The 14,140-nt window shown below is 37.8% G+C and overlaps 1 protein-coding gene across 4 annotated transcripts in view; it reads right to left on the bottom strand.

The window, feature by feature from the left end:
* The window catches only part of TMEM67 (transmembrane protein 67), a 72,498-nt gene that overhangs the window by 20,776 nt on the left and 37,582 nt on the right, over window positions 1-14,140 (bottom strand). For all 4 annotated transcript variants that reach the window (XM_053558546.1, XM_053558545.1, XM_053558548.1 and 1 more), the window contains 7 exons: window positions 10,694-10,750; window positions 8,239-8,337; window positions 5,555-5,653; window positions 4,824-4,910; window positions 3,166-3,265; window positions 2,931-3,070; window positions 153-293 (listed from right to left, as the gene is read on the bottom strand). In XM_053558546.1, the coding sequence (XP_053414521.1) occupies window positions 153-293; window positions 2,931-3,070; window positions 3,166-3,265; window positions 4,824-4,910; window positions 5,555-5,653; window positions 8,239-8,337; window positions 10,694-10,750 (723 nt within the window). The remainder of the gene's footprint in view (window positions 1-152; window positions 294-2,930; window positions 3,071-3,165; window positions 3,266-4,823; window positions 4,911-5,554; window positions 5,654-8,238; window positions 8,338-10,693; window positions 10,751-14,140) is intronic.

The raw sequence follows: 14,140 nt of genomic DNA, 5'->3' as shown, positions 1-14,140 counted from the left end.
ATATAAGAATTGGCTATTAGATATTATTATTGTTGTTCTTGTCACTTTCTTTCTGCTATAGGGATCAGAATATGGACAATACCTAAGCGTAATTAAGTATATAAGAAGAGTTCAAAGAGGCAATGTCACTTAGAAGTATAATCTCTTATTACCTGTATAATTCCAATGACTAGCCAAAGAGCAGCAGACACTGCGTATCTCAAAATGCGGCTGTAAGGAGCTATATAGCTATGTGGGCTTCTAGAAAGACTAGAGGAAGAGTCCATTAGTGCTAAGTTCTTGAATCCCACAACCTGGAATAAAACAAAATAATAATTTAAACACACATGGATAAAGAAAATTCCTCTTAAGGCAGTGGTTCTCAACCTTCCTAATGCCACAACCCTTTAATACAATCCAAAGGGGTCGCGACCCACGGGTTGAGAACCGCTGCTCTAAGGCCAGATGGTGGCTCACACCTGTAATCCTAGCACTTTGGGAGGTTGTGATGGGAGGATGGCTTGAGCCCAGGAGTTTAAGACCAGCCTGGGCAACACAGTAAGACCCCATCTCTATAAAATTATTTAAAAATTAGCTGTGCACAGCTATGATTTAATTAAAAAAAAATTAGCTGTGCATGGTGGCATGGGCCTATAGTTCCAGCTACTTAGGAGATTGAAGTAGGAAGACTACTTGAGCCTAAGAGTTAAATATGGCAGTGAACTATGATCACACTGTGATAGTCTAGCTTGGGTGATGAAGTTAAGATTCTGTCTCTAAAAAAAAAACAGTAAACTCTAGACTGAAAATAGAACACTCTTCCCTACTTCTCACCTTGAAAAACTAAAATATCTAAGTTCTTATAAACAGTAAAAAAATCTAGTTTAAAAATAATTATTATCCCGTATTTTAACTACAAAGTATGTATGTATATTAGTACATATTTATTGTATTTACTTATTTTGTGACAGGTGTCACTTTATTTGCCACGCTGGAGTGCAGTGGTGAGATCACAGCTCACTGCAGCCTCTGACTCTTGGGTTTAAGGTATCCTCCTGTGTTAGCCTCCTGAGTAACTGGGACTACAGAAGCAATTCATTGATGTTTCTTAATTTTTTTATAGAGATGGATATTGCTGTGTTGCCTAGTATATTACAAAGTATTTATTAAAGCTATTTAGTTAGTGTGTTTGGTGTTCTTCTCAATATGACCAAGGGTGAAAGATAACCTTTTCGTCACACACACTGACAAAGCTCAAAAAATTGTTAAAAAGAATAAAACTTTTTTCAGTAAACTACCAGTAAGTTAAACTAACAACTAACATTTCATGAGCATTTAACATGTGTCAGGCAATTTACTAAATATTTTTTATACTTTAAAAGAGTGTATTTCAAAATGTCTTCTGATAGACAGAACTTCTTTTTAAGACAGCCTCACTCTGTTGCCCTACATAAAAGTGTCATGGTGACATTGTAGCTGACAGCGACCTCAAACTCTAGGGCTTGAGCAATCCTCTTGCCTCAGTCTCTTGAGTAGCTGGGACTACAGGTGTGCGCCACTATACTCCTTCTGAGCTCAAGCAATCCACCTGACTTGGCTCCCAGAGTTCTAGGATTACAGGCATGAGTCATTGTGCCCAGTCTGATACAACTTCTTTGATAAGAGGAAGCCATGGTTAAATAAGCTTGGTCCATTGATTATACTTACCTCCATGCCATCTACCTCCATGCCATTAAAGGCTCTGAGAAGTTTTATGGTAAATGATTCTATACAATTTTATTGAATCCAGTGTTTCCAAACTTACTTGGTTGCAAACTTCTTTTTCACATAATACCTTTTAAAGCTCATGAAACTCATAAAAAATACTACCATACCAAAAAGTATGTGACGTACGTTAATTAGTTTGATTTAGTTATCCCATATGTGTATATATATATATATATATATATCAAAACATCACATTGGACACCATAGAAATATACGATTTTTTCCTGTCAATTTAAGAAAAACCAAAATGTTACTTCAAGTGAATTTTTGAAGTATTGCTCATATCACTTAGAAGCCCTAGAGATATATAAAGATGTGTCTACCAGTCTTAAGAAAGGAAAGAAAGAGAAAGGAGAAGAAAGGAAAGAAAGATAAAAAAACAAAAGGAAGATAGACCTAAGAGTTAATAATTTATATTCAAGCTTAATTAAGCAAATAATTCCTAGGAAAACCTGTCGCCCATATAAACAGTTTCCATATTGAGTCTCATACTCAGTACTGAATACTTCCTGGAATAATTCCAACCAAATCTATGAAATAACTGCAAATGTCATAAGCATGTTGTATCTTGTTCAGTTGTAGCCCCAGGTCTTAGCATAAAACACAACCCATAGGATGTGTTCAATAATAATTTGCTGAAAAATACCAACTTAATAATAGTGGTTCTAATGCAGGGGAGAAGGTAGATCACAGGGGAATGGTCTTTTCAAAACACAGGAAACTGTCAAACATAATCTCTAAGAGTAGCCAAGCATAAAGAGTTCCCCAGGGTATTTTGATACAAAAACAGTAGTTTAAAAGCTACTCCTTAGATCTAGAGAGGTCAAGCAAGTTCACAGAGACAAAAAGCAGAAAGGTGGTTGCCAGGGTTGAGGGCAGAAGGTAATGGGTACAGGGTTGTTTAAAGGGTATAGAGTTTCAGTTTTGCAAGATGAAGAATTCTGGAAATGGATGGGGGTCCATTACATGACTTACTGAACTGTATACTTAAAAATGGTTAAAATGGTAAACTTTGTTATGTATTTCATCATGATTTTGTAAAAGCCATTCCTTTTTAATTGCATGACATATTTCAACCTTTAGAAAATTCTTCCACGGGTTATAAAAACTTAGTTGGAATTATATTAATTTAACATTTATGAGGTACCCATAAATTGCAAACAATTACATCAAATAGTTTATACCTCCAAAAAGAAGAGGACAGTAAGTACTTGAAAGAGTGAATTAATTTTTCTCACAGTCTGAATTTCATTCCATTCATTTGCTACAAAATATGTTCTCCATATGCTTATAGGAACAGTGGCACTCCGTACACCACCCTCACCTGGTCAGGGAGATAAAAACAAATAAAAGAGGTTCACCTTTTTTGCTCTGCAAGCGTAGCAAAATAATTTTGGCACAAATGTTTATTTTAATTACCTTCAACAGCTTTCAGAACCTTTCCTTTAGGTCGCTCCCAATCAATAAAGAATATATCTATGGTCACCTGGGATATGAGTTTATGCAAAAATTGTAGTGCCTGAGAATGACATATAGTTAAAGTATCAGCATAAAGCCTACTTATGAAACCAATACTGATTCTTTAAGAAACATACTGAAATTGTAAGAACATACAATTTTTACAAGTGAATTTGTATGAATTTATAATACCCTTAGAGCATCACTAAGAAGCTCATCAAATAATGTGGAATCATCAAATTCACAGAATTTTCATATACATATTAATTTACCTTCCCTTTCTCTTTCTTTAAAATAGTGATGCAAGGGGCGGCACTGTGGCTCAGTCGGTAAGGCGCCGGCCCCATATACTGAGGGTGGCGGGTTCAAACCTGGCCCTGGCCAAACTGCAACCAAAAAGATTTTGCTTTGTAGATCACCTGACTTCTTTTTTTTTTTTTTTTTGTGGTTTTTGGCCAGGGCTGGGTATGAACCCGCCACATGGGACTGGCGCCCTAGTCCTTGAGCCACAGGCGCCGCCCGATCACCTGACTTCTTTATAAGAAAGGTATTTTTCAACTGTGATCTGCTTGTCCTGATTCAAGTTTCAAAATGCTCTTATTGGGCGGCGCCTGTGGCTCAGCGGGTAGGGCGCCGGCCCCACATGCCGAGGGTGGTGGGTTCAGACCCGGCCCCGGCCAAACTGCAACAAAAAAATAGCCGGGCGTTGTGGCGGGCGCCTGTAATCCCAGCTACTTGGGAGGCTGAGGCAAGAGAATCACCTAAGCCTAGGAGTTGGAGGTTGCTGTGAGCTGTGTGACGCCACGGCACTCTACCAAGGGTGATAAAGTGAGACTCTGTCTCTACAAAAAAAAAAACAAAAAACAAAAAACAAAATGCTCTCATTATCTTTTGTTTTTTTTTCTCTGGTATAGATTTCTGATTTTTAAAAAATGTGTTGCTGAAACATATCTTTCTCATTTATAGAAGTAATGTTTAAACTGAGGCATTCTTTTTAGCAGATACATTACTGATCAAACAAAGGATAAAAATCTAAGGAGAGGGTGATATCTCACCCCGGAGTTCTTAGTTCAGTGGGAAAAGCAGATACCTAATAAATCACAGTACAAGAGGATAGGAACTACCAAAGAGGCCTGTAAAGAGCTTCAAGTATATTGATGGAGGACAATGAAGGTGGGGAAAGATGGTCATAGGAAGAAAGGAATATTGAGACAAAGAAAACAACTAAGATTTCAGCACTTTATCCAGAGTGGCATCTTTTATCCTTGATTAACAGAGACAAAATTTATGCTCAAAGGCATTTTGTACCATTGTGAATGTATCATCAGACTTTAAAGAAGAAAGTTATACTCTAAAATATCATTTTATCAAATCAGGCATAACTCATGTTAATCTAAACATATTTGTTAGCTTCTTTGAAAAATTATTTAAGATAGATTTTTCAGAATGAGCTATCTACTACAAATACAAGTGTATTTCCTATATAAAATAATTCATATTTTCTTTCAAAACTAAAGTAAATTTTATGACAAAATGTTTTGGAAAATATTCTCATTTTAAAGACTTACTAATTTATTAGCAGGCCTTTTAAATTTAGTAACCTGGGCTTTGAAAATTACCTTCAGAGCAAAAGCACATCCTACATAAGTAACAAAACGTTCTTCCTGAATCGGCATTGGGAGCAAAACAGAGACAAACTTCTGTGCCTGTAATAAAAATTATTTGGTTAAATATAATCACACAAGGTTTTTAGGGGCTGCTGCTTCTTCTTTTTTAGAGAGATTGGGTCTCATCAGGCTGGACTCAAACATTCAAGCAATCCTTCTGCCTTAGCTTCCCATATAGAACAAGGTTTTTACTAAGTACAAGTTAGAAATCAAAGATACCAGACTGGTATCAAACTCTTTGGTCTCCAGCAATTCTCTCACTTCAGCCTCCCAAAGTGCTGGGATTACAGGTGTGGGCCACTGTGCCCAGCTCAATACTCTTGATCAGAAATGCTCCCAAATTGGGTGGCGCCTGTGGCTCAGTGAGTAGGGCGCCGGCCCCATATACCAAGGGTAGCGGGTTCAAACCGGGCCTCGGCCAAACTGCAACCAAAAAATAGCCGGGTGTTGTGGCGGGCGCCCAGCTACTCGGGAGGCTGAGGCAAGAGAATTGCGTAAGTCCAAAAGCTTGGAGGTTGCTGTGAGCCGTGTGATGTCATGGCACTCTACCGAGGGCAGTAAAGTGAGACTCTGTCTCTACAAACAAACAAACAAAAAAAAGAAATGCTCCCAAATAAAAATGATTCCTTTATAAAGAGAGCTTCAGATACTGGCATTTAGGGTAAATTAAGAAACTCACTTACTTTGAAGAAAATAAGCCAATAAAGACCAGTTCCCACTGTGATGATAAAGAAAACATTGGCGAGGTCACCAGCATAATACACCAAGAATTTCGTAACTGCCTGCAATTTAAAGAAAGAATTACAGCTGTTAAAGACTCAATGACCACTTTTAGTAAAACTATGACTTTTATATAATACCCACCCAATTTCTCAAGTCTGAAGTCTTGTTTCATGCATTGGAATATCATCCAGTTATCCAGCTAGGGGGCCCCCTCTTAGATACCTTTTGGATCCTTATCTTTCAGTTCATTTCTAGTATCCTATGCTATCTTCTATCTTCACCTTCTCATCTTTCACTATCCAAGGAAGTTGAACTGCTTTGGGATTTTCTCCTAGGTGGGAACCCTCTGCTCCATGATACCATATCTCTCTTCTATGATATCACAACAGTTAATTTTCTAAAATGTAAACTGGACTGTATCACTCCACTTCCTTTTTATTTTTTTCCCACTTCTTAAAAATGTATGATTCCTCACTAAAATATAAGTTCTTGGGGTGGCGCCTTGTAGCTCAAGCGGCTAAGGCGCCAGCCATATACACTAGAGTTGGCGGGTTTGAATCCGGCCCAGGCCTGCCAAACAATGACAACTACAACCAAAAAATAGCCAGGCATTGTGTCGAGCACCTGTAGTCCCAGCTACTTGGGAGGCTGAGGCAAGAGAATCACTTAAGCACAGGAGTTTGAGGTTGCTTTGAGTTGTGACACCACAGCACAGCACAGAACTCATATATATATGTTCTTGACCCACAAGGTCCTTTACAACATAAAACAAAATTAACTTTTTAGCCTCTTCTGTCAGCTCCAGCCACTTAACTCAATGATGAACCACTCTCCACTTTCATCTCCAATACTCTGTGGAATAAAATGGGCATTGTTTTATCAAATATTCTTCCTTTCCTCTCTTTGACAAACTCTCATGAGGCTCTGAGGCACAGACCATGTCTATCTTTACTCATTATTACATCTCCCAGTGTCTGGTAGAGTGCCAGGCACTTAGATAGTATGTCCTCAGAGATTACTGTGGAATGAATAGATAATCCAGCTTAAAGTACACGTCTCTGGGAAGCCTTTCTTGACTATCCTAAATCATAAGTCAAGTCCCCCTGCTCTGATTTTTTAGTGAAATTTCTTGGTATCTTCTAGCTTTGGAATCAGAAGATAGCCCTGGTTAAACAAGTTACTATGTATACTTTCTTATGCTCTTTATCAACAAAATGAAATGCCTATTACAGAAATGCTGCAAAAATTAAATGAGTACAAAATTTAACCCCTGCTTCAATTTCATCATGTGTAAAATGGGAATAATAATAATACCTAACTTTTGGCTCAGCGCCTGTGACTCAAATGGCTAAGGCACCAGCCACATACACCTAAGCTGGCAGGTTTGAATACAGCCCAGGCCCACCAAATAACGACGACTGCAACCAAAAATTAGCCAGGCATTGTGGTAGGTGCCTGTAATCCCAGCTACTTGGGAGGTGGAGGTAGGAGAATCGCTTGAGCCTGAGAGTTGGAGTTGCTGTGAGCTGTGATGCCACAGCACTTTACCCAGGGCGACAGCCTGAGGCTCTGTCTCAAAAAAAAAAATAATACCTACCTTTATAGAGCTATTGTGAAGATTAAATGAATTACATACATAAAAAGTGTGCATACTTTAAAAAGTGCTTGGCATGTAGTAAATGTACAATATATGTTGTATATAAAATAAAAACAGGGCAGCACCTGTGGCTCAAAGGAGTAGGGCGCTGGCCCCATATGCCAAAGGTGGCAGGTTCAAATCCAGCCCCAGCCAAAAACTGCAAAAAAAAAAAAAAATAATAATAATAAAAATAAAAACAAAAAAAATTGTTTAAAGATTAAGTGGGAAGCAAAATTATAAAGTTAACAGAATTAAAATGTGCAATATCTTTGAGATCTTGAGAGAGGTAAGGTTTTCCTAAACAAGATCCTAAAAGCAGATACCATAACATGAAAAACCAAATTCAGATGTGACAATACCAAAATCAAAAGTTTCTGTTAAACAAAAGACCACATGGATAAAAATAACAGATGAGTCATACATTTCAACATCAGAAACCAAAAAGGGATTAACATTTTTAAAATACAAAAAACTTCTTCAAATAAACAAGAAAAACTAGAACAAAAAATAGGAAAGGGCTGTAGTAAACAGGCGGTTCACAGAAGGGGAAATCCAAATAATTAAAAAATATATGAAGAGAAAAAGTAAAATCAACAATGATATACTATATACGACACAAGGTTGGCAGGAAAAAAATAGAAAAGTTGGAAAAATATCAAGTGTTGACAAAGACATACAGAAACAGAGTGAAACACAAACAGCATTGCAGGTGGAAGTGTAGACTGGCACACAACGCTGTGGAAAGGAAATGAGGTGTGCATACACCCTGTGACCCAACAGTACCGATTCTAATTACATACTTCAGAAAAAGGCAAGGCAACTTTCTTACTCATCCTTTATTTGTATCTTATGAGAAGGATCCAGAATAGAAAAGACAAAAATATTCTTTTTTTTGGTTAACATTTTTCACTTTTTTAAAAATTTTAATCTTAATTTTTACATATACATGTGTTAATTAGGTGTATAAAAGACAAAAATATTCTTAAAAAACTCCTGAGCTCATACCTGTAAATCAATCATGGGACTCCCAATGTGCCTCTTCCATCCTGCTGTCTTCAAAAGGGATGCTAGAACAGCTAGCCCACCCAAAACACCCAAAGCAATCTTAAAAAAAAAAAAAAAAAATTTAGAATTTGTGTAATTTCTCTCATCAATATTCAAAACCACTACCTTACTTTCTATTTTTGAACATGAAAACCATGTTAAAAAAAAAAAATGGTGGAGAATCTAAAAATAGACCTGCCATTCGATCCTACAATTCCTCTACTAGGTATATATCCAGAAGACCCAAAATCACATTATAGCAAAGATATTTGTACCAGAATGTTTATTGCAGTCTAATTCATAATTGCTAAATCATGGAAGAAGCCCAAGTGCCCCAACCTACTAATGGATCAATAAATTGTGGTATATGTATACCATGGAATACTATGCAGCCTTAAAGAAAGATGGAGACTTTACCTCTTTCATGTTTACAGGGATAGAGCTGGAACATACTTTTCTTAGTAAAGTATCTCAAGAATGGAAGAAAAAGTATCCAATGTACTCAGCCCTACTATGAAACTAATTTATAGCTTTCATATGAAAGATACAACCCAATTATAACCCAAGAATATTGGGAAAGGGAGGGGAGGGGGGAAGATGGGTAGAGGGAGGGTATTTGGTGGGACCACACCTACAGGGCATCTTACAAAGGTACATGTGAAATTTACTAAATGTAGAATATAAATGTCTTAACACATTAACTAAGAAAATGTCAGGAAGGCTATGTTAACCAGTGTGAGGAAAATATGTCAAATTGTATATAAAACCAGTGTATGGTGTCCCATGATTGCATTAACGTACACAGCTATGATTTAATAAAAAAAAAAATAAAATTTTAAAAAATGGTGGAGAAGCGTGTTGAAAGGACATAGGAGCCAAGTTAGAAGAACTTCAAGTGGCCAAATAAGTACAATTTGAGCAAAAAAGTAAATAGTAATGGATTTTAATCACTAGAATGAAATAAATATTCATGGGTTCACATTGATTTAAATAAATAATTTAATAAATAAATTGCTGTGAGAAAGAGAGAATTCTTCCTTAGACTAGAGTTCCAGGCTTGGTGCCCATAGATCAGTGGTTAGGGTGCCGGCCACATACACCAAGGCTGGCAGGTTTGAACCCAGCCTGGGCCTGCTAAACAACAATGACAACTACAACAAAAAAATAGCCAGGTGTTATGGTAGGCACCTACAGCTCCAGCTACTTGGGAGGCTTGAGGCAAGAGAATCGCTTAAGCCCAAGAGTTTGAGGTTGCTGTGAGTGTGACACCGCACCACTCTACTGAAGGCAACATAGTGAGACTCTGTTTTGGGGAGACCAAAACACAAACAAACAAAAGACTAGAGTTCCAATTAATAAATACAGAGTGAATGAGGGAAACAGGAAATAACCATAAGGCAAATATCACAGCAATACTTTTGGCAGGCAAGAATCATCAATGCATGCTAAAATTAGAGGGCAGGCTCGGCACCTGTGGCTCAAGTGGCTAAGGTGCCAGCTGAGCTGAGCTGAGCGGATTCAAATCCAGCACTGGCAGCCAAACAACAATGACGGCTGTAATCAAAAAATAGCCGGGCATTATGGCGTGCACCTTTAGTCCCAGCTACTTGGGAGGCGGAGGCAGGAGAATCGCTTGAGCCCAGGAGTTGGAGGTTGCTGTGAGCTGTAATGCCATGGCACTCTACCCAGGGCAACAGCTTGAGGCTCTGTCTCAAAAAAATAAAATAAAATAAAATAAAAAAATAAAATTAGAGGGCAAATGGCTGATGAAAAGCAGGATATCTATATAATTTCAAAACATCTCTCCATGAGATACTTATTAATTACAAATGGAAAAATACAGGCGAGACTACTGTAGATACCACCTTAGCCATATGATAACAGTTAACATCAGGAGTAATAAGATATACTGACATCATGTCCCTCCTGATATGATGCACTGAAAAAGGTACAACATCACTTCCGTGGTACCTCTGCCAAAACTACATGAACTCAATTTATTCATAGAAAAATACCAGACAAACCCAAATTGAGAGTCAGAATAATTGACCAGTACTCTTCAAATGTGTCAGGGTCATGAAAGACAAAGGAAGACTGAGAAACTGTCACGAATTGGAAAACACTAAGACATGACAGATAAAAGCAATACGGAATCTTGGACTGGGTCTTGAAACAGAAAAAAAAAATAGTGAAAAAACCTGTGAAACTGAAATAATATGTAATTAACAGAACAATATTAAGTTTCTGATTATGATCATTATATTAAGGTTATATATATGTAAGATGTTAACATTAACAGAGGTTAAGGGAAGGGTACATGGCAAATCTGTTTTGGTAACTTTCCTATACATCTCAAATTATTTTTTTAATTAAAAAATATGCCACAAATATTTTTAATAGGTTAAAATAAACTCACATCTGTCTGGACATGTGCTTCCCCTTGATTCATTTCATATTTGACTGAGAAAGAAACCTGTTATTTAAAAGAAAACAAATTAACCATACTGACAGTGTACAACAGAAACTTACTTTTACTATAAAAATACATTTACAGCTGTATTTTACCATAAATGCTATATTTTTAAACCATAAATATTACTAGAGTTTTTTTTTTTTTCTTGAGACAGAGTCTCACTTTGTCAGCCTTGGTAGAGTACTGTGGCATCATAGCTCACAGCAACCTCAAACTTTTGGGTTCAAAGTGATTCTTTTGCTTCAATCTCCCTAGTAGCTGGGACTATAGGCCACCACAATGCCCAGTTATGTTTTAGAGACAGGGTCCTGCTCTTATTCAGGCTGGTCTTGAACTCCTGAGTTCAGGCAATCCACCCACCTCAGCCTCCCAGAGTGCGAGGATTATAGGTGTGAGCCACTATGCCCAGCAATATTACTAGTGTTGATTCTCACACATAAATAGATATTCTTTTTTTTTTTTTTTTGGTTTTTGGCCGGGGCTGGGTTTGAACCCACCACCTCTGGCATATGGGACCGGCGCCCTACTCCTTGAGCCACAGGTACCGCCCTGTTTTTGATTTTTTTGAGACAGAGTCTCAAGCTGTCACCCTGGGTAGAGTGCAGTGACATCACAGCTCACAGCAACCTCAAACTCTTGGGCTTAAGCGATTCTCCTGCCTCAGCTTCCCAAGCAGCTGGGAATACAGGCGCCCACCATAACGCCCAGCTATTTTTTTTGTTGTTGAAGTTGTCATTGTTGTTTTAGCTGGCCCAGGCCAGGTTCAAACTGCGAGCTGGTGTATGTGGCCAGGGCCCTACCCACTGAGCTGACCATAAATAGATATTCTATTGTGAATTACTTATGCTGCTTTAAACATCTCTTTTGAACATATATTACAAGAAGTATTCATGTGGAGCTAAGTTCATTAATTGCAGTTCAAGCCAAACTAACCATATTTCATTTTTCTATAGTTTACTACCCTGTTTCCCTGAAAATAAGACATCCTCCAAAAATAAGACCTACTTACAGGAAAGATAAAACGTCCCCTGAAAATAAGACCTAGTGCATCTTTGGGAGCACACCTTAAAATAAGACATTGTCTTATTTTCGGGGAAACAGGGTATAACTGAGGAAAATGACTAAATTTATCTATTAAGAATTTAGGGCCAGCATGGTGGCTCATGTCTGTAATCCCAGAACTTTGGAGGCCAAGGCAAGAGAATTACTTGAGGCCAGGAGTTCAAGACCAGCCTGGGCAACAAACCAAGACCCCATCTCTATAAAAAATTTAAGAGGGCCAGGCATGGTGGCTCATGCTAATAATGTCAGTACGCAGGGAAACCAGGGTGGGAGGATTGCCTGAGGTCAGGAATTTGAGCAAGACCAAAACCCTGTCTCTACTAAAAACAGAAAAAATTAGTTAGATGTGGCAGCTGTGCACCTGTAGTCCCAGCTACTCAGGAGGTTGAGGCAGGAGAACAGCTTGAGCCCAGGAATTTAAGACTACAGTGAACTATGATGCGGCACTGCCCCCCAGCCTAGACAACAGAGCAAGACCCATCTCAAAGTAAGCAAATAAATAAAAAAGGGATTTTTCCCCGCTGGCTAAATAAACATACCCTAACTAGGTAGATTAATTAAAAGTCTGAAGAAAAATCTTAGAGATACCACTATCTTCAGAGACAAGAGAAAGAAGAACCAGTAAAGGGTCAGTGAAGGAGACTGAGAGGTAGGAGAGGCAAGATACTGAAGTCTTACCCTGTTACAGAAGAGGTAGTTTCAAGATGGAGGAGGTTAAGAGTACAGTGTCAAATGTTATATAAATGTCAAGGTAAAGAAATAAAGCCCCTGCGTGTGGAATTCATTGCTGACCTTCATGAAAGAAGCTACCAAAGAAATAAAAAGGCAAGAGCCAGATTGCAAATGATGATGAAAAAGTAAATGGCTGGGAAATAAAGAAAAGAAATATGACAACGAGCTGAGGACCTGGCAGGATTGAGTAAAAGTTTGTTTGGCTGAATGTTTTAGTTCGTTTTTAAGATGAGGCTACATGAGAGTATTTATAAATAAAGGAAAGGGAATAGCAGAGAAGCTAGCTGAGTAAGGGTTTGGGGTGAAATAGGATTATTAGACACATTATTTACCTAACAAGTTTAGGTAGAAGATTAGCTTAGAAAGGGAGGAGGGAACCTTCCTTTTTAGAAATAGAAACAAGAAATGGTAAGAATGATGAAACACAGGAATTCTTTAGTAGTAAAGAGATCTGGTCAGGTATGGTGGCTCATGTCTGTAACCTCAGCACTTTGGGAGGCTGAGACAGAAGGCCTGCTTCAGACCAGCCTGAGTAAAGAAGGATAAGATCTCATCTCTACAAAAAAACAGAAAAATTAGCTGGGCATGGTGGCATGCACCTACAGTCCCCACTACTCAGGAAGCTGAAGATCTCTTGCGCCCAGGAGTTAAGAGATTGCAGTGAGCTGTGATGATGCTACTGTACTCTTGCCTGGGTGCCAGAGCAAGACCGTCTCAAAAGAAAAAAAGAAAATAAGGAAATCTGAAGGAATCCCTATTAAATAGTCTTAATCTTCTCAAATAGGAAGCAAAATTATTTGCCATTGGTGAGAGAGCAGAGCCTGCTTAAAACAGGTGCAAAATTTTTACAACGGCTACCAAGAAAAATTAAGAAATGACGAAATAACTGTATTTTTATAATTAGAATGAAAAGGACTTAATTGGTATAGTTTCATGACTGCCTCAATCATCTTTCAATATTTATTTTCCAATTTGTCAAGACTTAGTTTGGGATAGTTTAATAAGAATAATATTTAAAGAAAAGACCCAGAAGTGTTTTTATATTAAAATAAACATACTCTTGATTACCTATGAGTATCACTCCAGAAAGTTTTAAGCCAGGCAGTTTGTTACTCTTAACAATATTTCTAGATTTTCTTCTCTTCCCATTACAGTATATAAAAACTCAGTCAATAGAAACTAATTTTAACATTGGGTTAGGTAATAAAAATGAGAATGGGAAATTTTTAAGAGAAAAGTTGCACTATGTGCCCAATTTTGCTTAATTAAAGTTCGAATCCAACAGCAGGTGAAAATAAGTACAAACACAACAGACAGGCCAAAAGCACTGGATGAAAAAACTAGAAAATAAAAATTCAGAGAAATTAGTGTAAATTAAAAACCATTGGTGAGTTTGAAGGTAAGGAATGCTTATCCCCCACTTTTCATGTTTTCAGAGAAGGAAAAGCATATACACTTAGTCTCTAGGAGGAAAAAAGTACAGAAGGATTACCGCTGGTTTTAATCTCCAAACCTCTCTCATTTACCCTTCCTCAAAGCAGGGATGTTTTGGGAACCCGGGATCATATCTGGATATGTACATCTCAGCATATCCCA

Source organism: Nycticebus coucang, chromosome 13 (genome assembly GCF_027406575.1).
Source record: "Nycticebus coucang isolate mNycCou1 chromosome 13, mNycCou1.pri, whole genome shotgun sequence".
Taxonomy (NCBI): Eukaryota; Metazoa; Chordata; class Mammalia; order Primates; family Lorisidae; genus Nycticebus; species Nycticebus coucang.
The sequence above is the reverse complement of the archived record's forward strand: the minus strand, read 5'-3'. Positions and strand labels throughout refer to the sequence as shown.